The following is a 24,633-nucleotide window of genomic DNA, read 5'->3' as shown; positions in this document are numbered from 1 at the left end:
TCTATTGTGGGATCTGTAGTTCGACGTGCCTTGCGTTGGCTGTTACCACTCTCCGGCTGCACACATGAGCGTATGTTTTCTTCGGTTCAGAGTCTGTGGGGTGCAATGACTGTCATTACTCTTCGCCTTCTGGCCGGGCACCCAGTGCCCCGGGGCGCCTAAAGTCCTGCTCCCTAGCGTCCAATTGAGATCGACTCGGGGGCTCTACTCCAAATTCAGGTTTAAACATTTCGAGCTAGCGTCTCCAGGACCGAACAGACGGGTTGAGTGAGTCCGGGCAACCTGGCTTACGCAAAGGGCTGCACACAGTAGGCCCACCACCCTTGCCGGCGACGGGCGGCTGCGAGCCAAGCCGGTGGCAGCGGCGGCGGCGGCGGCGCACACGCGCATGCGCGGCGCGGCGGCGCAGTTTCGGCAGCCGAGCAGGCAGCTCCGCCGCTGCGTCCAGATAGCTCCCGTCGGGCCGACGCTCCGGTCCTCGCTCGGTGCTCGGCCTCCGCTGGCGAGCGGCGACCCCTCCGCAGCTCGTGTCCCCGGCCGCCGCAGCGCGCCCGCCCCCGGCCCCCTGTCCCGCGAAGATGGCTGCCGTACGCCGGGCCCGCAGTTACTGCCGCTGCCTGGTGCGCTTCTCCGACCGAGAACTCTGCTAAGCCCCGCTGCAGCAGACGGGCAGGAGTAGACACCGGGCGGTCGCCACCCCTCCGGGAGCCGGGCGCGGGGAGCCCCTCGACTGGGCCGCCCGCCAGCATGGTAACCGCGGGGGGGCGGGCAGCGAGGGGCCGGGCCGTCGGGGCGGGGAGGCGGCCCCGGGTGAGGGTTAGGCTTCGGCGGACGGTGGAGGGAAGGCCCGCTTCGGCGGCTCAGGACTGTCCGAGCAGGGAGCGGGGGATTGAGATGCGCGGTCCTGGCCTCTGCGCGAGGGAGGTGGTGGCCCTGGCGAGAGGAGAGAGACACTTGTTGATTGCTTCCGTTCTGGCAGCCAGGCCCGCAGCCGGTCTCTCTCGCTGCGTGTTCGGGAGCCCCGAGTTCAGGACGCACGCCCCCGAGGCTGCAGTGGCCCGGGTAGGGTGATACTGGCCGGCAGTCCTGGCAGATTTCGTGATACCAGGGCCTAAGCCGTTTTTCTCTGTGTGCAGATGGAGAGACTGCGCTAAGCTCCGTGTGTGACAGCTATGGTCTCACGGGACGGTTGCTGGGAATACATAGTCTAAGCAATGACCAAGAAACTAATCTCCGGCCGAATGAATTAAGGATGAGCGATACCAGACACTAACTAGGAGAACACTCAAGTGGTTGTCGTTCCTTAAGTGAATTGGCTGAGAGGATTTACTTTATGCAACTAATCTGGAGCACAGAAAAAAAAAAAGCACGAATTGACTATTCTTCTAAACTTTCAAAAGTAGTTCTCTGACCAGGATTCGGTCCTTAACTTTCATAGTTAGTTAATCCTATGTGAAGAAACTAACTCAAGTATACAGTGATGCTTCAGTAATTTTCAATTATGAAAACGGAAAATCTTCTAAGCGCCTATTTCAAGTGACGTTGACATTGACCAAATGTAGTAAAATCCCAGGTCATATTTTCAAAATCAGGTTAACAATGGATTCTGTTATAATACAGAAACTCAGGGGAAAAGAAATACACGTTTCCCATTTTCTTACCTTTGAGATAGGTATTCTGTGTTCAACTTTTTTTTTTTTTTTTTTTTTTGCCTCTATTACCAGCGTGGCATGTTGTGGATTTTGGCACTTTACCTGATCTTCATTATTACCAATCCTATAAAGTGTGATTTGTGATAAACTTGTAATGGTGGAATGTCACATCTGAAAAGAAGACCCCGAAATAACCAATTGTCTTTACAGATCTTCCCCTCTTCTTAAATTGCTTTTCAGTTTGTGTGTGTGAATGTGTATGTGTGCTGGATAGTTTTATGTCTACTTTACACAGGCTACAGTCATCTTGAGAGGAGGGAGCCCCAATTGAGAAAATGCTTTCATAAGATTCACTGTAGGGTATTTTCTTAATTAGTGATTGATTGGGGAGGGCCCAGTCCAATGTGGGTGGTGCCATCCCTCGGCTGGTGGTCCTGGGTTCAATAAGAAATCAGGCTGAGCAGGCCATGACGACAAGCCAGTGAGCAGCGCTCTCCGCCCTCCATGACCTCTGCTTCAACTCCTGCCTCCAGGTTCCTGCCCTGTTTGAATTTCTGTCCTGGCTTCCTGTGCTGATGAGCACTGATGTGAAGCATTTTCCTCCCCAAGTTGCTTGACATTTCGTCACAGCAATAGTAACCTTAACTAAGACAGTATGTCATGTGTGTGCAGGTGCCCGTAGAGGCCCAAGAAGATTCCAGTCTCTTGGAGCTGTTGTGTGCTGGAGGACATGGGTGCTGGTAACCAAACTCAGGTCTCCTGGAAGAATATCAAGTCCTCAACTGCTGTGCCGTCTCTCCAGCTCCACAGAGTCCCTCCAGAGAAAAGGAAGAATATAGCTCAAATTCTAATTGGTTAATAAAAACCTGGAGTAAGATGTTAGGGGGTGAAAGCTGAAAGATCAGAGAAGCAGAGCAGCCAGACACTAGAGCTCTTACCTCTGTAACTCTTAGACCAAAAAGGGGGCAAGCTTGTGTCTCCACCTGCCTTATATTCCTCTTTCCTAGTGCTGGGATTAAAGGCATGTGCCTCCCAAGTCCTGGGATCAAAACGTGTGCCACTACTCTCTGGACTCTATGCTTAACTAGTGGCTAGCTCCCCACTCTGATCTCCAGGCAAGCTGTTAGAGCGCAAGCAAAATATTACCACAAAAGAGATCACAGTGTAGTGACTCACACTTAAAATTCCATTCCTCCTAGCATTCAGGAGTCCGGGGAAGGAAAATCACTGCAAATTCAAGGCCATCCTAGCCTATACAGAATGAGACCTTGTTTCAAGGAACAAAAACTAACTAGGCTGCTATTTTACCAAGAATCATGGAGTGTGTTTGGTCTTAAAGGTAGCAAAGATGATCAAGATATGTTGTCTGTCTTTGGTGCACTCATTTCACTGAAGGAAACAAAATTTGAATACAAAATTACAGTAATAAAAAGATGATTGGGAAAAGCTGCTAAGATGAAACTTTACCTGAATCTTGAAGATAAGTAGGAGCAGCTAAATGAGGAAGATGGTTGTAATCCAGGTCCAGAGAGCAAGCAGAACCAACTGGTGTGAGCTGGGGAAGCTCTTCACATCAAGTTAGCTTACTGTGCCTGCCAGGCCACAGTAGAAGGCTGTCTCACTAAAAGGATACTGTTGGACTTGGGTCCTCTCTTAATTAGTTATGCTTAGGGTTCACAGTGATAGATCGACTCTTAACAAAAGAGAAGTATGCTTCTCAGCAGGATCCATACATTTCAAAGTCCTTCATCTATTTCCTAGTAGATCAGTGTCATCATGCAACAGAGTACCTGAGATTATTTGTAAAGAATTCATTTTGGCCCAAGGTTCTGGAGGATCAACTCTGAATCCAAGTGCTTTGAGCTTCTAATGAAATAGCCAATCAAAGCTGGAGCACATAAACAAGGAAACCAAATGAGCCAGGACGCAGAAAAGAAAGGGGTCCCACAGTATGTTTCAAGGATAAGCACTCCCACTAGGCCAGATCCTATAGGTTCTGTCAATGTCTAGGAGTACCAGCCTAAGGGACCATGCCTTTTACACATGGACCTTTTGGGGGACACGTGTCCAAGCCCTTTTATCTAAGCCCAGACCCTAGACTTAGAACATTTATGTCTTCACTGGTGTAACCTTTACAGAGCACCAAGCATTTTACTCTGTACCAGCTAGTCAGGTGGCATAGGCTCCCTGCTCTGAGTCTGGTTGCCCAAGATAAGGAATGAGCAGAGCTTGTTTGTGTTACACTGTGTGTGGTGCAAGTGTGTCTGCTTGGTCTGTTCATAGATCTGTGATAATAAAACCTTACAGCTGAAATTTTGCTATTATGAAAACTGCTGTCTTTGGAACTAGATACAATTGCTCTTTTTGGTTTTTCTTCTTTCTTCAGGGGTGGTCTATATATGTTTCACTGTGTGTGCAGGTCCCTGTGTGTATGAAACTACATATACCCTTCTGCATATATAGTAGAGGCAAGAAAATTTGTTTTGTTATTCTTCCCAGCTCACCTGCAGGGTCATTTCCCTCATCGCCACATTTCTGTGTAGGACTGATCATGCTGAGTGTTGAGCAAGTTCCCCTTGCTGAGAAGTTATTAGCTAACAGACTGAACTGAGGCAATAATACTTCATTTAATTTACTGAAACTAAAGCATACAATGGAAATAGTAAACCGAAACATTTTTAAGCCCAAAACTACATACTATAATTCAGTCTACCTTTATTCTCCTTTAAACCACTCCAATGTAAAAGATTGTGTTTATAATATAGATAAAATATAATAAAGGTTGGTTTGGTTGGGATATGGCTCAGTGGCGGAGTACTTGCTTACCATGTGCAAGACTCTGGACTCAGCACTAAAAACAGAAAAGAGAAGGGCGCTCTCTCCCTTCCCCCCTCCCTTCCCCCCTCCCTCTCCCCCTCCCCCTCTCCCTCTTCCCCCCTCTCCCTCTCCTCCCTCTCCTCCTGTTTCCTTCCCTCCCTCCCTCCTTCCTTCCTTCCTTTTTTCTTTTTTCATTTAAGACAAGGTCTCATTGTATACTCTTTCGTTGGCCTGGAACTCACTATGTAGACCAGACCAGCCTCAAACTCACGAAGATCTGCCTGCCTCTTTCTTTATGGGGATTAAAGGCATGCGATACTATGCCTGGCTGAGATACCATGCCCACTGAGGTTGGATCCCCTGCTTGTATGCCACCATGTGGGTGCTGAGAACAGAACCTGGGTCATCTGGAAGTGCAGAATGCTCTAAACTGCTGAGCCATCTGCAGCTCCAAACCTGAAGCCTAATGGGGTTGATTCTACAGTATTACAAAAGTTAAAGTACAAATTTTCTTTCATTGATATCATTTAAACTTACCAAAGCAGACATCTGGAGAGAAGCAATTGTATTTCATTGACTCAGAAGGTAATAGTTTCTATAACTCACGAACTTTGTGAACACAAAACTGTTCTGAAGGTATTTTGCTTTTCGTTAGACTGAAGCCCTGTGTTTGGAACATTGGTGATAGGATTTATTGGCTGCATTTCAGGACACTTGGGTCCTGCTGGGAAATGTCACCTGTGAGGTGGTCCTCACTTACCAGACTTTCCTCTTCTAGATCCAGGCACAATTTATAGGAACAAGAGGCCAAAGAAACATTTACTGATAGCAAATTCTAGACTCAAAATGACTTTTTGTATATTTTGAGATAGGGTCCTGGAACTCACTCTGTAGTCTAGACTGGCCTCAAACTCACAGAGATTGACCTGCCTCTGCTTCCTGAGTCCTGGGATTAAAGGCCTGTGCCACCACTGCCTGGCTCAACATGACTTTGTATGAGTGGAATTGATATTACACTTTTGGGAATAAGATTTTAAGATTCATGGTGATGTCAGCACTCTTGTGGTTTATAGTAGAGAATATGCTTTTTAGACTCATTTTCCTTTGGAAATAAACAGCAAGGTTAATGCACTGTACAGCCTTGACATTGAAAGTGGGTTCCACAAATTCAAAAGTGTTGTACTAGTTAACAGTTGTTAACAACTAGTTAACAGTTTAGTAGATCACAAAGGAAAACTGGCGGTTTTCAGTTTCTGATGTTCTGGTTTGTTTCCTCAGGCAGAAGCGGAGGAAGATTGTCATTCTGATGCTGTCAGAGTCGGTGATGATGAAAATGAGAGTCCTGCTGAGAGAGACCTGCAGGCATGTGTCTTCAGATGTGCATGACATGCTTGACCCACGTGTAGACATTGGTCCCAACTGGAGCATTTGTCAGCTCCTTTCCTGGAACTTACTACATTTTTTATTATTTATTTGTGTGTACATATGTACACCCATGTGGAGGTCAGAGGACTATTTCTGGGAGTCATTTCTTTTCTTATACCACATGGGCCTCAGGGATAGAACTTGGGTCATTAGGCTTAGCAACAAATGTTAAGGTTTAAAGTATTCAAAGTAATATGTGAACATGACTCAAAACTCAGAGCCTTAAATAGCAAGGCTGATGTTTGATCTCTTAAAAGTTAAAGCCTGTAAAGGTGTCGTAAAGTTGAAAGAAACAGAACAGCTGCTGCCATGTGAACAAAGGTTTAAAACCCTCAGTATAGATTATGTGCATAAATCACAGGAACACGAGACAGAAAGGTGCCAGGACAGTTAATGGAAAAAAGAATGGCTGTTAAATATTTGAAGAGAAAAAAACCTCATTAATAATTTAACCGGTTTATTGAATAATGTCCATTTCTGTCTGGACTGTGAAAACACTTATACATTACACTTGAGATTATAAATGGCCATTATTTTTCTGGAGGGTACATAGTCATGTATATCAAAATTAGAAGAATTTGTTTCCTTTTGATGCAGCAATTATCTAGGAAATTAAATCTAAGGAAATAACAGGGAAAATGAGTAAATATACTTGTACAAAGTGTCACATGACCTGAATATCCATTACTTTTTCTAAGGAATGACGGTAGCATAATATGAAATACACTATAGCCATGTACAAGGGTGAGGTAAATCTTGTATATTAAACTCAAATTAAAAATTACTGTAATCGAACTAATTATTGAACTTGTAAAGTTTATAATGCTTGTTTGATTGGTAAATGTCATTTAGTAAATAATGAATGCAGCTAAAGATTCTGCAGGTCAGGTGTGACTGTGATTGTTAGAAGAAGAATGTAGGAACCAATGCCCTATACAGAGCATCTCTAGAACATCTGTAAGTAAGGCACCTTTTCAAAAGTTAGCAGAAACAACATACATGATTCTGTTAGAAGTGGCCGTCTTCCAGAGGAGAAGGACATTGGGCTGAGCTCCTTGGGAGGAAAGCAGAGAGGTTGGGATTGCTCTTCAGGGCCCTTAAAGTCAGTGCCCTGGGAGGGAGGATGGGAGTGGGGACAAGAGGGAGAACCAGCTGTAGTAGTCTTAATGGACTGCCTGAGCTGGTCCTGTGGGGTTCCGAGGATAGACTGCCCTCACCGGGAGCCAGGTCATTCGTGAGGAGCCCAAAGGCAGTGTGACTCTGCTGAGGCAGTACCCAGATGAGGTGATAACTTGGCTGTTTTCAGAAGTTGGGGTAGTAATATCTTCCTTAAGAACAGTCTGTGTTTTATATTGAAATGGTCTGTGTTTAGAAGGATTTCCTTTTTGGAGTATAGAATGTTTATTAAAAGAAGGACTTTGGGCTGACTTATAGAACTTTGTAATATCTACTAGATATTAATGTACACTTTGTAGTATCTACCAAATGCACATTACTCACAATTGTTCAGTACCATATAAGTTCAGCCCCTAAGTTAGGGCTTATATCTTCAATTCTAGTTAAAATTTAATTCCCAGTATTCTCAGGCTTTTTATTGAATAGACAGATTCACTTTCTTGGCTGATGTTCATTCTTTCAAGTTTTAATCAGAAAATGATTTTTTAAAAAATATGTTTCAGGTATTTGGTTCAAAAAAGAGACTGTTTTCTGGTCTTAGAATTACAGGAATGTACATTGAAATAGATACTGGGCACATTGATAAATCACTCCAGAGTTTCACTACCTTCTCTTGATGGGTCCTCAAATATCCTTTTGTTGTAGGCACAGCTCCAGATGTTCAGAGCTCAATGGATGTTTGAACTTGCCCCAGGCGTAGGTTCCAGTAATTTAGAAACTCGTCCTTGCAGAGCAGGAAGAGGCTCCATACTGAAAGCAGCTGCAGACACCAAAGGAAGGCAGGAACTGGCAAAAGAAGAAAAGTTAAGTGCTGAAATGTCCTAACAAATTAACGTCACTCTTTTTTGAAGCACTAGAAATTTTTCGCCAGCATGATTCATCCCAGTCAACTCTGATGATAGAGACACATGTTTGTAAAGTAAAATGATGTTTATCTGATGTGGAGAAATCTTGACTCGTATTTCTGCTTACCTACCCTTTACTATTTCTAAGTGTTTGGAGTGGTATTATTACTATGAGCTTCCTTGTGATTTAATGAGAAACATCCCCCATATTCTTGGGCATTTGAGTGCTTGGTTCCTTGTGTGTTGTTGGAGGACGTACGTCACTGGAGGTGGGCTCTGAGAGTTTAAGGACCAAGGCCATTTCAGATTTGCACTCTGTAACGCTCCATGCTTGGTATAAGATCGAGCCCTGTTTCCTGTCCTTGCAGCATGCTTTCACTCCGCCCTCCATGGGCTCCAGACTTCTCGTAGCCCAAGTAACCCTTTTCTTTTATAGATTGCCTTCACCATGGCATTTTATCACAGTAACTAATGCAGGCCTGTCTGTCATCTACCATTTTCATGTAATGTCCGTTGCTAATTTATTGCCTCTTAAGATTCACCTAGTCTCTAAAAAAATGAATGTCTACAGAAACCCTAAAGGCAGAGGTGGAAATTTTCAAATGCTCTTGCCTTTTCAAGGAATGTTTGTTTTGTTTTTCTCTTGGGAGAGGTTCTCATTCTATGTAGTCTAGGTGGCCTGGAGCTCCCTGTGTGGGCTGGAGTGGCCTAGACTTCCTGTGCTCTCCCCGCCTCAGCTTCCTTATGCTTGGTGTCTGGGCTCCTCACTCTTTGGGAACTTCAGTTGAGTGTTTTATTAACATTTTAAACTGAGTGTATTGTCATGTTATATCAATCATTACCTTATTCTGGACAGTTTGTAGCTGTTCACACTCAAAGTACCTGCAGGTTAAGTGCTTGCCTGACCTCTCACATGGGGGCTGTCTTCATTACCTCATCACATCCTAGCAGGGTGCTTCTCAGAGTGGAGTCTACAAGGCAGGATGTGTTGGCCTTTCCTTTTATGGCTCATAGTTTTGGGTCATTTACACATAAGAGCCACCTACATACCCAGGATTTTTCTTTTTGTTTTCCCTGCTTTGCCTTCTTCCTATACAGATTTTCAAAGTTTTGAAAGTTTTGTTTTTTTTTTTTACCTTTTTATCTCACAGGCTCGAGAACTCTTCCTGAAAGCAGTAGAAGAAGAACAAAACGGAGCTCTCTATGAAGGTAAAATCCTGCTTCTGAATTGCAGCTCATTAGTGATCAGTATTTTCTTGTGCTGGAATTTATTTGGTGTAGAACATTTTCCTCCTTCTACTTGAAATAATGTTTTAAGTGAAAACCAAAATCTGACTGGGCACAGTAGTGCATACCCGTGGCTAGGAGAGCCTTGCAGGTTTTACACCGCCTGGTCTATATAGTGAGCTCCAGGCCAGCCATGGCTACCTAGTGAAGACCCCGTCTTACAAAAACATTAATTAATTAAAATAAGTGAATTGGATATGACTTGTTTCCAAAGTACAATTCAGAGCAAAATTATCATATTTGTAGGATAAGTAAAATAAATTTTCTGTGTTTAGTTTTGTATTAGTTATTCATTAATAAAATAAAAATCATGTTGGGTTCTTTTTATATGTGGAAATATTGTGGATGCATGATATACAAAGGGTGACATCAAAGAACCCGTAGGTGGTATTTCTAAGCTTGACTTTACTTTTTACCAAAGGCAGGTACTTCAGCTTTTGTCTCTATAAACCCTATATTAATGCATTAGGAAAATGGAAAGGTGCTCAGTGGGAGTCCTTGGCGGTTGTGTATGTGTGACCTAGGTTCTGTCTCCAGCAAGGAGCGGGGTAGATAATGTGCACACAGACAGAGTGATTCCACTCCTTTCCATACTACATTGTTTTTGGTGGTAATGATAGTAATTGGGTCATGAAAAAATGCTTGAGACTAAGTCCTTGGAAACACGTGGAAAACGACATTTGAAGCTACTGTATTTATTTGAAAAATCTCTTCTACTGATATTTTTATCCATATTTAAGTGTCTGACTGATCACACCCTTCTGTAGACTTCATTAGTTTGTGAGGGTTCCACCTGCACTTAGCATATGGCACTAGACTCAGAGTGGGAACATGACAGGACATAGAAGATTGAATGAACTTCACCCTGAAGTAAAAGAGCTAGTCAGCTACAGCTCCAGTCTCCAGCGGGGAGAGATGGTGGAGTGTCACTGCTATAAACCACTTACCCACAAGAGTTACGAAAAGCAGGATTTAAGCTGGGCATAATGCATACCTGTAATCTAGGTGCTCAGAGGGCTGAGGCAGGAGGATTGCCATAGTTTGAGGCCAATAAATACTGAGTATACAAGACCAACCAAGAAAACAGGACTCTGTCTCAAAGAAAACAAAATAAGACAACAAAAATAACAAATGTTATTAATCTAAAGAGATGCTCAGTGGTGTTCACAACTTCCTGTAACTCCAGTGCCAAGGAATATGACACCTTCTTCTGTCCTCCCTGGGCACCTACACATAAATAGAAATTAAAAAAAAATGGGGGGGGGCAGGAGGCCTCAACCCTACACAGAAAACTGTAGGAAACCAGGGTATCTGAAAACAGAAGAAAGTCATCTCCAGGTTGGAACGTACCAGCTGGTTATCTAACATCAAGTAGTCAGCCCTGAAGACGTATACACAAGTAGTGTACAGACTGAGCAGGTTATATGTAGCAGTATATATACATCTATATGTACGTATATCTGTGTAACAACAATTAAAAGAAAGAGGCTGTGAATTTGAAACAGAGCAAGGAGAGGTATATGTGAGGGTTTGGAGGAAGGAAAGGAAAGAGGAAATGTTGTAATTATATTTATAATCTCAAAAAATTAATTTTAAAAGGTGGAAATAAAAATGTCAAAAGTAATGTTTAAAGTTTATTTAGCTGAATAAGGGCACACTGGATTAAAGGAAATTGGATTTGAAAAATGAATTACAAATCTCTTGATTATATCCAGCATTTCATTTTCTTCAGCTTTATGGCACAAGAAAAAATTCATCCAGAAGTAATTATTTTGGGCTATAACAATTGCACTTTTTGGAGCTCCACAAAGAAACCTCCACATAGAATCACATCTAATGAGTCATAGAGGATGAGAAAAACATGGGAAGGATGAAAAGATAGTTCCTGTAACCCATTAGCCTTGAGAGGACAGGAACCTGAGCAGCATGGCTTGGAGATATGTTTGTTCAGTATGCTACTGTTGCATGTTTGATGTATTGAGCATTCATAAACAAGTCTACAAACCTCAGTTAAGGGCAATCAGAGTAACTGACAGAAATGTGTGGCCAGAGCTAATTTAGCTTTATCTCTTCTTTTAGCCATCAAGTTCTACCGTAGGGCTATGCAACTTGTACCTGATATTGAGTTCAAGATTACTTATACCCGGTCTCCAGATGGTGATGGCGTTGGAAACAGCTAGTGCGTATATTTGACAGACAGTAATGCATAAAGTTTACAAGTTAAGCACTTTTTGTCATTCGAACTCTGAACCTGCTAAGAAGGTGGTGCTGGTTCTGTTACTGTCATGTGTAGTGTGTCCGTATTTATAAGTACACTTAGTTAACTAGGGAAATTTTAAGATTTACATTTTAAGTAGATGTAACAAGCATAAGATGATGAAAGTTTTTAAAATTAAATTGATTATTATTGAAAAGAATAAATTAAACCTTCTGAAATCTATTTGAAGTGGAAAATACTAAATGTAGTTAGGCTAGTTGATAAATACGTTAACTAATGCTCTAAGTTGAGTGGTTTAGGTATGTAGAACTATATTATTATACTAGTCCCTGTGTTTGGAATCTTTCTTTCTTTCTGTTTTTTGGTTTTTCGTGACAGGGTTTTTCTGTATTGCTTTGGAGCCTGTCCTGGCACTCACTCTGTAGACCAGCCTGGCCTCAAACTCACAGAGATCCACCTGCCTCTGCTTCCCGAGTGCTGGAAGTGTTTGAATCTTTTGATATTTCAAAAAGCCATCCTGTTAGGATAATGCTAAACTATAGTGATTTCATTCTCTTATTGTATATAGAACATTAAACTTGCCAAATAGAATTGCCTAAAAGCATAGGTACAAGGTATAAGCATTGAGAAAAATCATATTTCATTGTACCTGACAGCATGTCCATCGGATGTGAAGAAGCAATGATGGTTTAAACTGAGAAAAGATTAAGAGTATATTTCAAATCTAATGTTTTTTTCAAGACGGTTATAAAATTGTTTTGGTCTAACTTCTCCCCAAAGCCTAATTTGATGGCATTAAAAGGAAAGGTGTTTGTGCCTAGGAGGAAATGTCAGGTTCCAAATGGGCATTACAGGGCCAGGAATAAAGCTCAGTTAGAAGAATGCTTGCCCAGAGTGCACAAAGCCCAGGGGTTTGATCCCCAGCATCGTGTAAAGTGGGTGTGATGGCTATACCTATAATCACAGCACTTGGGAGGTTGGGGAAGAGGAATCTGTTTATACATTCTTGAATGTATAGTGAATTGAGGGATAGCCAGAGCTGTGAGATCATTACCTTAGCTAGGGAGAACCATTACATAGAGTTGTTTTTTGTTTTGTTTTTGTCTCCCTTCCGCCCCCAAAACAGGGTTTTACCATGTAGCCCTGGCTATCCTGGAATTTATTCTATAGGCCACGCTGACCTCAAACTAAGAAATCTACCTAACTGCCTACCTAACTCTGCCTCCCGAGTGCTGGGATTAAAGGCGTGTACCACCACCGCCCGGCAAGGTATATGAAGTTTTAGTAGATGGACCATTGAACTTATCTAGGCCCAACCTTATCTGCTTTCTGTATTATGAAATGGCCTTCCTGTTTTCCTATTCCATCCTTGTGCAAGTCTTTAAGGTTAACTTCTTCAAAATGGAAGCTAAACCAACCGTGCAGTTGTATATGTGATTTTTGTGGATTCCAAGACTTGTTCAAATTTAATATTTTATTCTTTAGGGTGGGGTGACAGATTAAGGCAATTTTTACTAGAAAACTTAGCAACTCAGATGGCATGTGCATATTTCTTTTCATATAGTCAGAAGGGGTAAGGTCATTAAATAGGGGCTGGAGAGATGGCTTAGTGGTTAAGAGCACTGGCTGCTCTTTCAGCAGACCTGGGTTCAATTCCCAGCATCCATATGGCAGCTCAAACCTGTAACCAGTTCCAGGGGATCTGTTCCTTTTGCTTGCCTCTGAGGGCCCTGTACAGACAAACAAACAAAAAATCACTAAAAGATGTATACAAAATTTCCAAATCAATTTTTCACTAATTCATAAAATTTCTACAATTAGACTAATTAAATCTCATTACCTGAGTCTAAAAGTCCTAACTCTTTGGATGATTACCAAAATGTTTTTGTTTGGAAAAACTTGGTATGGTACTTTGCAACAAGGCAAGACACACGTTAGCATATCTTTTAAAAGTAGTAAGACAGTTTGTTTTTAGATGGGGTTCTAAAGCCGTTTTGAAGGTGCTATGAACAGTTTAGCCTGTACGTTGTGGTCTGAGGCATTCCGTTTACTCCCTCCCTCTCTGTCTCAGCATTGAAGATGATGATGATGACAGCAAGATGGCAGACCTCTTGTCATGCTTCCAGCAGCAGCTCACATTTCAGGAGTCTGTGCTCAAACTGTGTCAGCCTGAGCTGGAGACCAGTCAGACCCACATATCAGGTGTGGCTTCTTTGTCGCTTCCACTTGAACCTTGGTGTAAAGTCAGATAATTAGTGCCCTGTTCCAGGTGGGATGGGTGATCTAGTTGTGATACAGATGGAAATCTGTGCTTTCAGAATCTGAAACAACACAGCTGGGTGCCATACTTTTTCAGTGGAGCCCTTTGGAAACTGGAGGAACACTGGTGTCAGGGAGCACATGACACTCCACAGTGGTCCTGACACAGCTAAATGCTGAGTTACCGTTTGCATTCATTAATGTTGCTTATTTATGGGAGACTGTTTAAGATTTTCTTAAGAATAGCTTTAGTGTTAACTGTGGGTGGAGATTTTCATCAGGACCGCTGCTGATCAGCTCTGTCCTGCCAGCAGCTCCCAAGTAAACTTAACCTAACCCATCTCTCTTGTGTATGTGCTGCCTCGAGGCTTGTTTACCTCGTCTGTGTACTTCCCATTCTGCTTGCCCTGCGCCTGTTGCGGCTCCTCAGACTCTACCCTTCTTCCCAGCGTTCTCTTTGCCTTGAAAATCCTGCCTCAATACTGGCTGTTTAGCTTTCCCTGCAGGGGAAAATGGTAGTTTATGTAGCATCAAATCTCTGCTAAAAAAATAAAGATCCCATGTATTGGTGTAGGAGCCATTGTTTACTGCTGGGTAGTTAACTGTGTCTGCGCAGTGTGAGGCTGTGAAGTACAGGGTTCTCAGAACACAGTGCACTAGAGAATAAGGGAAGTCACTGAAGGATGATTTTCTGTTGCAGTTCTGCCTATGGAGGTCCTGATGTACATCTTCCGATGGGTGGTATCAAGTGACTTGGACCTCAGATCGTTAGAGCAGTTGTCACTGGTGTGCAGAGGATTCTATATCTGTGCCAGGTACTTGTTTTTCGAAATGACTCAGACAGTGATGAAAAAGATGATGGCCTTTTGTCAGTTTTGATTCCCCCCCCACACAAACACAAAAAAAGCTTGATGTTCTGAGTAAAAGCTTAAACAGAAACTTAATTGAGGCAAGGTAGCACGATCTGGCCTGGTATTGACTGTATAGGCCAGGTTGGCCTCAAATGCAAAGCAATCCTTCTGACTCAGCCTCCCAAGTCCTGGTTCTATAAGCATGCACCTTAATTTACTTTTTTAGCTAATGCATAAAAAGGTAAAACAAATTCTATATTGATGGTATATATAATTTGTGATATATGCATATTGTATAATGTATAATCACATTAAGCACATTTACTTCAGTTTTTGTACTAGGCAAGTACTCTTTACAAAACTACATCTTAGCACTTGTTATTTCGAGATGAGGTATGTAGCTCAGGATGGCCTTGAACTCACTATGTAGCTCAGGTTGTTTTCTAACCCGGAGTTCCTGTGCTTCAGCCTCTGAAAGTGCTAGGATTAGAGATGTACACCACCATACCTGGCTTATTTTTTTCTTCATGGTGGAAACTCAAAATTCTTGTACTTTTTCCAAACGCACAGCGTATTGGCATTTATACCCACTCAACTATGTCACAGCACTGGCGCTTCTTGCCCTAATTGTAACTTGGTACCATTGATCAACCCTGCCACCCTCTTTATCCACTCCTCTTCCCAGGGACATAAGCAGATAGCCACTGCTGTACTCTCATCTTTTATAAGATTGACTTCGGTTTTTTTAAGACAGGGTTTCTCTGTGTAACCCTGACTGTCCTGGAACTTACTCTGTAGACCAGCCTGGCCTCGAACTCACAGAGATCCACCTGCCTCTACCTCCCAAGTGCTGGGATTAAAGGCGTGTGCCAGCACCACCCAGCCAGGATTGACTTTTTTAGATCCTGTATAATGTGTGAGATACTTGGCAGGTGTCACTAACATTTCAAATAACTTAATGATCTGTAGTTCCGTCCAAGTTGATACAAATTGCATGATTTTATTTTTTTACGTCTAAATAGCATTGCATGTGTATGTGTGCTATAGTTTTTAAGTCCGTTCTCCTTTCCATTTGTTATCTATTGTGAACAGTGCTGCAGTGAGGTGAGAGTGTAGATGTCTCTTTAACACACTGATTTATTTCCTTTGGGTCCTTTGCATCGTGTGACATCCCTATTTTTTATCTTTTGAGGACCCTGCATGGCTGTACTAATCTATGTTCTTATAGCTATTCTTAGTGGACTATGTGATTCCAATGTTTTGTTTGCCTCTCTCTGCTGATAAGTGGTAGGGAACATTTTTTTTCATGTACCTGTTCATCATCAGAATACATTTGCCATGCCTGTGCAGGCCAGAGACAACTCATAGAGTCAGCGTTCTCTCCCACCATCTGAGTCCTAGGGACCAAACTCAGGTCATCAGTTTTGGCAGCAAGTACCATCCCTGCTGAGCCATCTCATTGACCCAGAAAGAAACCTTATTTTGAAGTAATCTCATCTTCTTTTGTTTTTATTTCCTGTACTTCTTGGAAGCGCCCCTTCCCCCCCTTAGGTGGGATATAGAGGCACCTGGGGCTTTGGCTTCAGTGAGCTTAAATGTATAACATCTTTGTGATTGATTTCTTTGGCTCTGGTTGATGTCAGTAATGTCTCTGAGTGCCTGAATAGTCTAGAATGCAGTGATTCACAAAGGCAATTATACAACTTTACGATGGGCACAGACTTCCAAAGACTCGTGTGTGTCCTCAAGCTCCACTGTGACTTGTGGTAGCATCTACCATAGTCTCAATTGTATGAGATGCCAAGAGGGTTGTCCTATGGTCCTTAATGGCAAGCACAAATAATACCAAGGACTGTGGTCCTTGAACCATAGGCTTTGAAAAAGACCTTGTCACACTCTTAGGACAGATGTGGAAAATGCCTGGACTTTGACAGTGTCCAGTTTTGGGAGCCATGTGGTAGGATGTCACCTTGCCTAGGTCCCATGTTATAAAAACCAAATTAATGGTGGAGTCTGCGGCATCAGTAACTCCAGAAGTTATAGGATGCAAAGGACATCTTTTCTGTTAGGGACAATTGTGGGTGTCTCTGGGACTTGAACCTCTGACAGCTGCTTGTGAAAACCAAGTCTTAAGTGACAATCCAAGTGATCTTTTGGTACCAGCAGCTATGGTCCCATGTACACAGGCCTTGTGGGGCATATGTAAGAGTTGGGTTTGGTCGGGTGGTGGTGGCGCATGCCTTTAATCCCAGCGCTCGGGAGGCAGAGGCAGGTGGACTCTGTGTGTTCAAGAGTAGCCTAGTCTACAAGAGCTAGTTCCAGGACAGCCTCCAAAGCCATAGAGAAACCCTGTCTCGAAAAACAAAAAACAAACAAACAAACAAAAAAAGAGTTGGGTTTGTGATGCTGATGTGTCCTTACTCTTGGGGATACCAGATGTGGTGGCTGTACTAGATACTATGGGTTGAGTGTCCATGGTTCTGGGGCTTGTGGCTCTGGTATCTGTTGTCTGCAGGATCTGGATACAATGTCCTAGGTCGTGTGGGCAAGCATTGGTAGTCAGAGTCTTGGAACTGCAGGCCATGAGTAAGATAGGGTTAGGTACTGCCAGTGCTTTTTGCACCAACTGCAGTACTAAGGCTGTGGGCTGGGGAGGAGGCCTTTCCTAGTTTCTGTTTGGGAGGCATGTGTCTATGACACACTTGGGGTGCTAACAGCTGGGTTTCTAGAGCTATGGGCATAAATGGGACCTGTGGTAGGGTTCTGTCACTGACAAAATATGTGAGATAAACAAAGGGTTTATTTTGGGTGATGGTTTCAGAGGTTTAGTCTTTGGTCTGTTGGCTCTGTTGCCTTGGGCTCTGCACAAGGCAGAACATAACGATTTGGAATATGTGGTGCAGTCCGCTGTTGACTGATGGCAGCCGGGAAGAAAGGATAGGAAAAAAGCAGTGTCCTGTTAATCCTTCAAGAGCATGCTGCAGTGCTCCAGATTACCCCAGTAGCTTCTACCTCCTAACATTCTGCCCTCTCCCTAGTAGCCCTATAATCTGATGGTCAAGATGTAAACACACAGGCCTTTGGGGACCCTAGTTTGAAAGTGTATTAGGTTTCTTCCTGGGTTCTGAGAGATAGTGGGGATGATGCTGGGTTATGGCACTCAGCTAGCTAGCCTCAAGGCAGCAGGCTGGAGAAGAAACCTTGTCCTATTTCCAGAGTGTAGATGGCACCAGGTAGTAGAACTCTAGTAGTTATATTCCTAGGGCTGCTGGGACAAGGACCTTCTCCCCTTGTGGTGGATAGACATAGGTAATCCTGGACTGTATCAGCAGCTGCAGTGCCAGGGAGGGAGCCAAAGGGGACACTTCCCCAAATTCTCCTAGGAAAAATATGGATGGGACTCTAGCTTGTGACAGTGCTACCTGGTGATCTGCGAATATTGAGTACTGTGAGGCCCACAAGCCCAAGGCTTCTACCAGCATCAGAAGATGTTCTGTTCCCCCCAAGACTGAAGGATATCCAGCATTGACTGCTGTTGTAACAGTGTAGATTCTGCTGTTAGGGAAATGTGTGTTTCTTTAATGAGGCATGGTAATCATTCTTACACCAGCCAGCTCTTGAAACTGTGTTTAAAACCCCTGTAGATAGTTCAGTGGTGGATTGAATTCCCAACAACCCACTACCCCTTTTCTTCCCCTCACCCCCAAAGCCTGTAAGGTCAGGGACGTTGTCATATTTTAGTAGTATTTGATTAGGATTCTTTGTTTTCCCAATTCCTAGGTGTTTGTCTTTTTCCAGGTTTGGGAAGTTTTCTGCTGTTATTTCTTTAAGTCGACTTTCTGTCCCTGTCCCATCCTCTGCTGTCTTGAGTGCACTGACTTTGCCCTGTGGATGCTGTCCCAGATTCTGCCTCCCCCCCCTTGCTGCGTCTCTCCAGAGCTACCCTTTGAAAGCCTTGGCATGCAGCTCTGTGAAGGGCGCTCTTCTTCTGCCGTCCCAGCTGGCTCACTTCTGCAGGTGTGCTCCTACTGGCTCTTTGCTGAGCCCCCATTCACACCTCAACCCAAACCTTGCACTGACCGCGCCTGCCACGATAGTCTTCCCTGTCCCTGTGGCCACCCTGTCCAAAGGGTCTGTGGTTGCACTGAGCACTGTACCTGCGTATTCCTCTCAGCAGTAAACAAAAGCTCCTCACCATGTCTGTCAGTCTCTGCCTGCTCCTTGAGACAGTGTCTTGAAGGTGCTCAGCAAGTCATTGTGAGTTGAAAAGAAATACACGATAGTCAATATTCATTGCTTCTAGGGCCTTAGCTTTTACACTTATTGATGGTGCACTTTCTTACCTAGAGACCCTGAAATATGGCGCCTGGCTTGCTTGAAAGTGTGGGGTAGAGGCTGTATGAAGCTTGTCCCATACTCATCGTGGAGAGAGATGTTTTTAGAACGGCCTCGTGTTCGCTTTGATGGTAAGTTGGACTCAAGAACTTAGGAAAAACCAGGGTCTGCAGTGCTTATTTTGATAAAACAAACAGCTTTCATTTTCTGTAATGGACCTAAGTGTAAAATTAAAGGGATCAACCTGTTGTATGATTCTGACTTAAATTGTATTTATGACTTTTAAAACATTTGTTTCTTTTTTCTAGGTGTGTACATCAGTAAAACCACGTATATCCGCCAGGGAGAGCAGTCATTGGATGGTTTCTATAGAGCCTGGCACCAAGTGGAATACTACAGGTACATCTGTTGTCAACTGAGTTGCGTGGAGAACTCTCTCAAGTGTTAGTTTGTTAATTACTAGGTCTCTTTTTTTATTGCTTATGATTTATCCACAAAATGATCCTTGGTATTTTTATCCAGTATGAGGACAGGAATTACACTAAAACCTCAAAAGATTAATATAATTTTATAATCCCTCCAGCCCCTAATTACAGCCCAGAGCCCTTTTTCTCTTTATGATTCTAACACACAAGGCTTGTCCCCGCCTTAGTGTTTGCCGCGTGTGACCGCTGCTGAGATAATAGAATTGTGCTGGTTACGTGCATTAATTATTGGGTCTCACTTTGTTGGGCGCTAACTGGCACCTTAGGAAAACATGGACCTTTAAGAAAAGAGCGAAGTTTAATGTTTATTCGGTGAGTGAAAGGAAGAGGCCAGCAGATCCCCAGGGAGGCTCATAGAATGCCCAGTTCTCCTTGTAGACTGGCTTCGCCCTGTGTGCTGTCCTGTCTGAGCAGTGCTTTGCTGGCGGTATTTCAGTCTGGATGTCACAGCTATGACTAGGTGTAGGTACTGAAAACTAAGGGCATGTTTTGTATTGTGTGTGTGGTGGTGTTTGGTGTTTTTTCTTTTGTGTAGGTACATAAGATTCTTTCCTGATGGCCATGTGATGATGTTGACAACCCCTGAGGAGCCTCAGTCCATCGTTCCCCGTTTAAGAACTAGGAACACCAGGTAGTGTTTTCATATAGCTTTCTAGTCAGTCCGTATTTTCAGATTTAACCTAAGGCAGTGCTCCTCTGGCTTAATAACGTGTGACTTAAAAAGCAGGCCCAAGGCTGTGGGAAACGGTCTCCAGAAGCCTTTTCCTCAGCTGCCTGTACACTAGGTTTGGGACTTTGGAGTTAAAGTCCATTCTCATCCTAGTAACCCTTTGCAGCTCCTTGAGTGAGTGATGTCATAGCTCAGTTTTCTACATTGCTCCAGTAACTGTAACCAGTTGATTTAAGTGCATTTATTATTTCCTAGAACGGATGCAATTCTGCTGGGTCATTATCGCTTGTCACAAGATGCAGACAATCAGACCAAAGTATTTGCTGTAATAACTAAGAAAAAGGAAGATGTGAGTATGCACCAGGTACTGGTGGTGTTCCTGTCCCAGCCCACTCATCCATGAGTTCTTAGCCAGAAGGAAAACAGTGGTACTCTGTGATAGGATCTGTGCTGGCCTCTAACAGATCCACCAGAAGAGCTGCAGTTTTCTGCTGTTTTGTCTGGAACAGTGTGTGTGTCTTTCTAGAACACTATTCTAGGCCTCTTACATATAGGAATGTGGGGCCAGGATCTCCTAAATATGAAGACTTTGGCCGCTGTTAACCGGGGCCTGTTGCTTCCTGTGCTGCCAGGACAGACCACTCTTTGGTCAGGATACTTGAGAGAGAGCGTTTTATTGGAAGAACTCTGATTACTAATATATGTCATAGTCTGCAGTGCTCTAAATTCTTGGCAGATTGAAGAGCTGATATTTTCACAACTGTCTCTACATTCCTTTGACCAGTCCTATCATCTTGTGACCACCATCCCTGGCTTCCCTACCTCCTTTGATACGCTCCTAGGATGCTGTGGTGTAACAGTCTGAGGAGCAGAGATAATGACCTTGACTGTGACTATGCATTTCTGATATCAGCATTAGTTTTTTTCTAATAAGGTGTTTAGGAATTCCCATGTGGCATGTCAGTATCCTTATACATTGAAAACCAGTCACAGTGTTCGTTTACAAAAGTATTATTAGAATGAAACTCATCACATCTGTTCATCTATGGACTATTTTATTGTTGTAAGATGAATTATACTCTATGATTTATATATAAATAGATATATAGAGATTTATTTATATATTCATGTATATACATGTGATACAAGATAAGGTCTTACTGTGTAACCCTGACTGGTTTGGAACTGTCTCGAACTCCCAGAGATCTGCCTGTCTCTGCCCAGTACTGGGATGAAGGGTATATGCCACCATGCTTCACTCATGCTTGCTTTGGTAGCCTTCACCATTTTATCATTTTCTTCCTTTAAAAAAGTTGTTTAGCCGGGCATTGGTGGCGCACGCCTTTAATCCCAGCACTCGAGAGGCAGAGGCAGGCGGATCTCTGAGTTCGAGGCCAGTATGATCTACAGAGCGAGTTCCAGAACAGGCTCCAAAACAATACAGAGAAACCCTGTCTCGAAAAACCAAAAAATAAAATAAAATAAAAAGTTTTTTTATTTTTTACATTGTATTTATTGTATATGGATACTTTGACTTCATGCTTGTCTGTGTGTCATGTGTGTCCCTGGGACTGCAGAGGCCAGAAGGAGGGCGGTGAATCCCTTGGGACTGGAGTTGTAGACAGTTGTGAGCGGCTGTGTGGGTGCTGGGAATTGAACCAGGGTCTTCTGCAAGAGGAGCTAGTGCACTTGACTGCCAAGCCATCTCTCCAGTCCTTAAAAAGTATTTTAAAAGAAATATTTTCTAATAGAAGAAACTATCAGGGTTAGGAGATAAAAGTTTTATTTCTGAAACTGCTAGGTAACTTTAGTTACCTGATTTAACCTCCCTGGATTCTTATTTGTTCAGCCACATAGTTAAAATCTGAACAAACTGGTATTTTACTTAGTGATACTTAAGGCAGTCTGCAATGTGTAACTGTTAAGTTACTTGTAGTGTGACTCTTCTATCATAGTCGTATACATGGTTATCATACCTCACATGTCTTTTACAGAAACCACTTGACTATAAATACAGATATTTTCGCCGTGTTCCTGTACAAGAAGCAGATCACAGTTTTCATGTGGGACTGCAGCTGTGTTCCAGTGGCCACCAGAGGTTCAACAAACTCATCTGGATCCACCATTCTTGTCACATTACCTACAAGTAAGTGAATGCAGTAAAGAATGCCAAGTTGAGGGGCTGGAGAGATGGCTCAGCAGTTAAGGCTCCTCGCTGATTTTCCAGAGACCTAGGTTCAATCTTCAGCACCCATATGGAGGTTCACAACTGTCTCTAACTCCAATCCCAGGGGTCTGATGCTTTCTTCTAGCCTTCACGGGTGCAAGACACACAAGTGGTTTTCAAACATGCAGGCAAAAGAACCGTATACATAAGAGAAAATTTTAAAATAAGAAAAAGAATGCCAAGACTAGCATAAAAGTACACTTTATATCCAGCTTGAGAAGCTTAATATGTCTGGGGTTCTCCAGTGTCTTGTTACAAAGTAAAAACCACAGTGGGAAACAGTAACCCCCCCCCACACACACACACTAAAGGCTCAAATATAAGAAGTTGAGCATGAGTGAGGAAGTGGAGCCCTGCCCCTCCTACCCAGTCAGCACTCCACTGCAGAAGTGAAAGTGTGACAGACCCGGCGGGAGTGTGTACTCACACCTACCCACTAAGAAGGGGGCAGGCATTCCATCGGTGCAGGCTGGGAGCACACTGCTTATTCATTGACATACTGGAGGCACTTTTCAAAAGGTTACTTTTCTACAGATCACTGTTAATGTTTTTCACTTTATTCCTTTTGGTTCATTCTCAGAGATTATACAATGGTTTTAAAAAACTGCACCTACATAGTTATGTCTGTTTTTAAAACGGTGCTCAGTATAACCCAAATCCAAATGGATTAGATACATGATTCCTGTTTAAAACTCTTAATTCTGTGAGATAGGGGTTTGTCTGATCAGGTAATTAAGAATATCAAAACGAGCAGTACAGAAATAAGAAAAAGTTTAGAAGACAACAAAGAAGTGAAATACCAGGTCATGTGACTGTCAGAATTAGCGATGGCTGGCTTGAAAGGGGATTAGTGTCCTGGGGAGCTCCATGCAGGTTGAAGCCAGAATTATTCTGAGAGAGCAGTTTTGAGGCAGGCTCCCATTAATGTTCCCTGCAGTCTTGACCTCGCAGGGTCACCGTTCTCCATCACATCGCCTCCTCATGAATACCTCAGCTCATTTGGAGGCTCTGCCTACTGAGAAGGGCGGTGTGTCCCTCACATTCCAGTCTTCCCCTTCTTGATTTAATCTGATCTAATGCAGACGTTTTCCTACTTTTCAAATAGAACCCAGTGCGCGCTTGCTGCAGTTATGCCTGCCGCAGCGGGAAGTGAGAGTCTCTCTTCAGAGGGAGAAGTGCTTTGTAACTGCTAGTGACCTTGAAATAGTCAAAGGTCACTTGCTTTTCTGCCGTAGTTGACTTCTCTTCAGGGGTGTGTAGAACATGGCTGTAGTAGCATACTCAGTGGCCCCCTCGGCATGCACACAAGTAGGATTTTGCCATTGATTGAATACTAAATCATTAGTTCTGTAGTAATAATAGGATTTCTTTTGAAATATAGTTTAACAAGGACTGAAGATTTGTCTGTAGCCTTTGCCTTGGAAATTCAGGAATATGTAGAGGGTCATCATGAAGAATAGCACATTACTTTAAACTACCAAATATCAGAAATTATTTAGTAAGTTATGATACAAACACAGGTTATAATGTTGTGCGGCCAAAAAAAGTGGTTTCTGAAGGGAGTTCTTAAATGTTTTACAATGTGTTTCCACTGTTTAGACTTTAAACTCACCCTGTGCGAGCATGCAGGGATTTCAAATACACTGGAATTTCTTCATTCCAGCGGTTTTGTACTTTGTTTCTAGATCAACTGGTGAGACTGCAGTCAGTGCTTTTGAGATTGACAAGATGTATACCCCCTTGTTCTTCGCCAGAGTGAGGAGCTACACTGCATTCTCTGAAAGGCCCCTGTAGAGCCTCGCCAGCATGCCACTGCTGCATGAGCAGAAGCCTAGAGCGCCAGAGTACTAAGTTATATGTACATACATGGAGTTGGAACTTATTTTAAGTTGTTGGAATTCCTTTAAGAAGAGTATAAATTATTTTTTTTTATTTAAAGGGGTAGTTGATTCCTGGGGTAATTTGCTTTGAAATTAGAAGTTGTTAAGTCCATTTATGTTGTAATAAACTGTAATGTGGGGTTTAATCATGTTTTCAAGCAGGTTTCTGATCACATCTGTCACGTATGCTGCCTTGTGCCTGAACGCCCTCATACTCACCTACGTCAGGGAGCACACTGGATAGTATTTATTCCCGCATGACTTAGTGTCTTTGCATCAGACTCCAATGTGAAACCTGTTCTGGATTTGTTTGAAGCTGTTTAATAAAGATAAATAAATGTTTCTTTCAAGGAAAAATATATGTCGATGGCCTTTAAAACTGTGAGAGTTTGTAATAAACAGTCCTGGGATAGATAGCAGCAGGGACTTGAGGGTCACCGCCTCAGTTGTCATTGGCCTTCACAGTTAACCTTGAGGACTTTAATGTCATCTACGAGACTTAGAAA

At 43.0% G+C, this 24,633-nt stretch overlaps 1 protein-coding gene across 3 annotated transcripts; it reads left to right on the top strand.

The window, feature by feature from the left end:
• The first annotated feature begins 48 nt into the window (after positions 1-48).
• Positions 49-24,484, top strand: Fbxo9 (F-box protein 9). Of its 3 annotated transcripts, none has more exons than XM_040740411.1 (13): positions 49-70; positions 5,748-5,831; positions 7,716-7,874; positions 9,067-9,124; positions 11,282-11,381; positions 13,492-13,622; positions 14,380-14,494; positions 18,878-18,996; positions 19,174-19,264; positions 19,886-19,981; positions 20,276-20,384; positions 22,015-22,166; positions 23,933-24,484. In XM_040740411.1, exons 1-13 carry the CDS (start codon positions 65-67, stop codon positions 24,039-24,041), a joined length of 1,329 nt encoding a protein of 442 aa, XP_040596345.1. In that variant the 5' UTR covers positions 49-64; the 3' UTR covers positions 24,042-24,484. The 3 variants fall into 3 exon arrangements, with proteins under 3 accessions (XP_040596345.1, XP_021085009.1, XP_040596346.1); XM_021229350.2 differs by having other exon boundaries at positions 52-70; positions 20,276-20,369; XM_040740412.1 differs by lacking the exon at positions 49-70 and adding an exon at positions 532-750.
• Positions 24,485-24,633: the final 149 nt, after the last annotated feature.

Source organism: Mesocricetus auratus, unplaced genomic scaffold (assembly GCF_017639785.1).
Source record: "Mesocricetus auratus isolate SY011 unplaced genomic scaffold, BCM_Maur_2.0 Super-Scaffold_100691, whole genome shotgun sequence".
Classification (NCBI taxonomy): Eukaryota; Metazoa; Chordata; class Mammalia; order Rodentia; family Cricetidae; genus Mesocricetus; species Mesocricetus auratus.
This window is presented reverse-complemented; position numbering and strand designations above follow the sequence as displayed.

What these genes read in the sequence shown, in the direction of transcription:
- Fbxo9 (XM_040740411.1), top strand. An exon ending in GATGGCGTTGGAAACAGCTA is followed by an intron (nt 11,382 to 13,491) that starts GTGCGTATATTT and finishes TCTCTGTCTCAG; the next exon opens with CATTGAAGATGATGATGATG. An exon ending in CAGTCAGACCCACATATCAG is followed by an intron (nt 13,623 to 14,379) that starts GTGTGGCTTCTT and finishes TTTCTGTTGCAG; the next exon opens with TTCTGCCTATGGAGGTCCTG.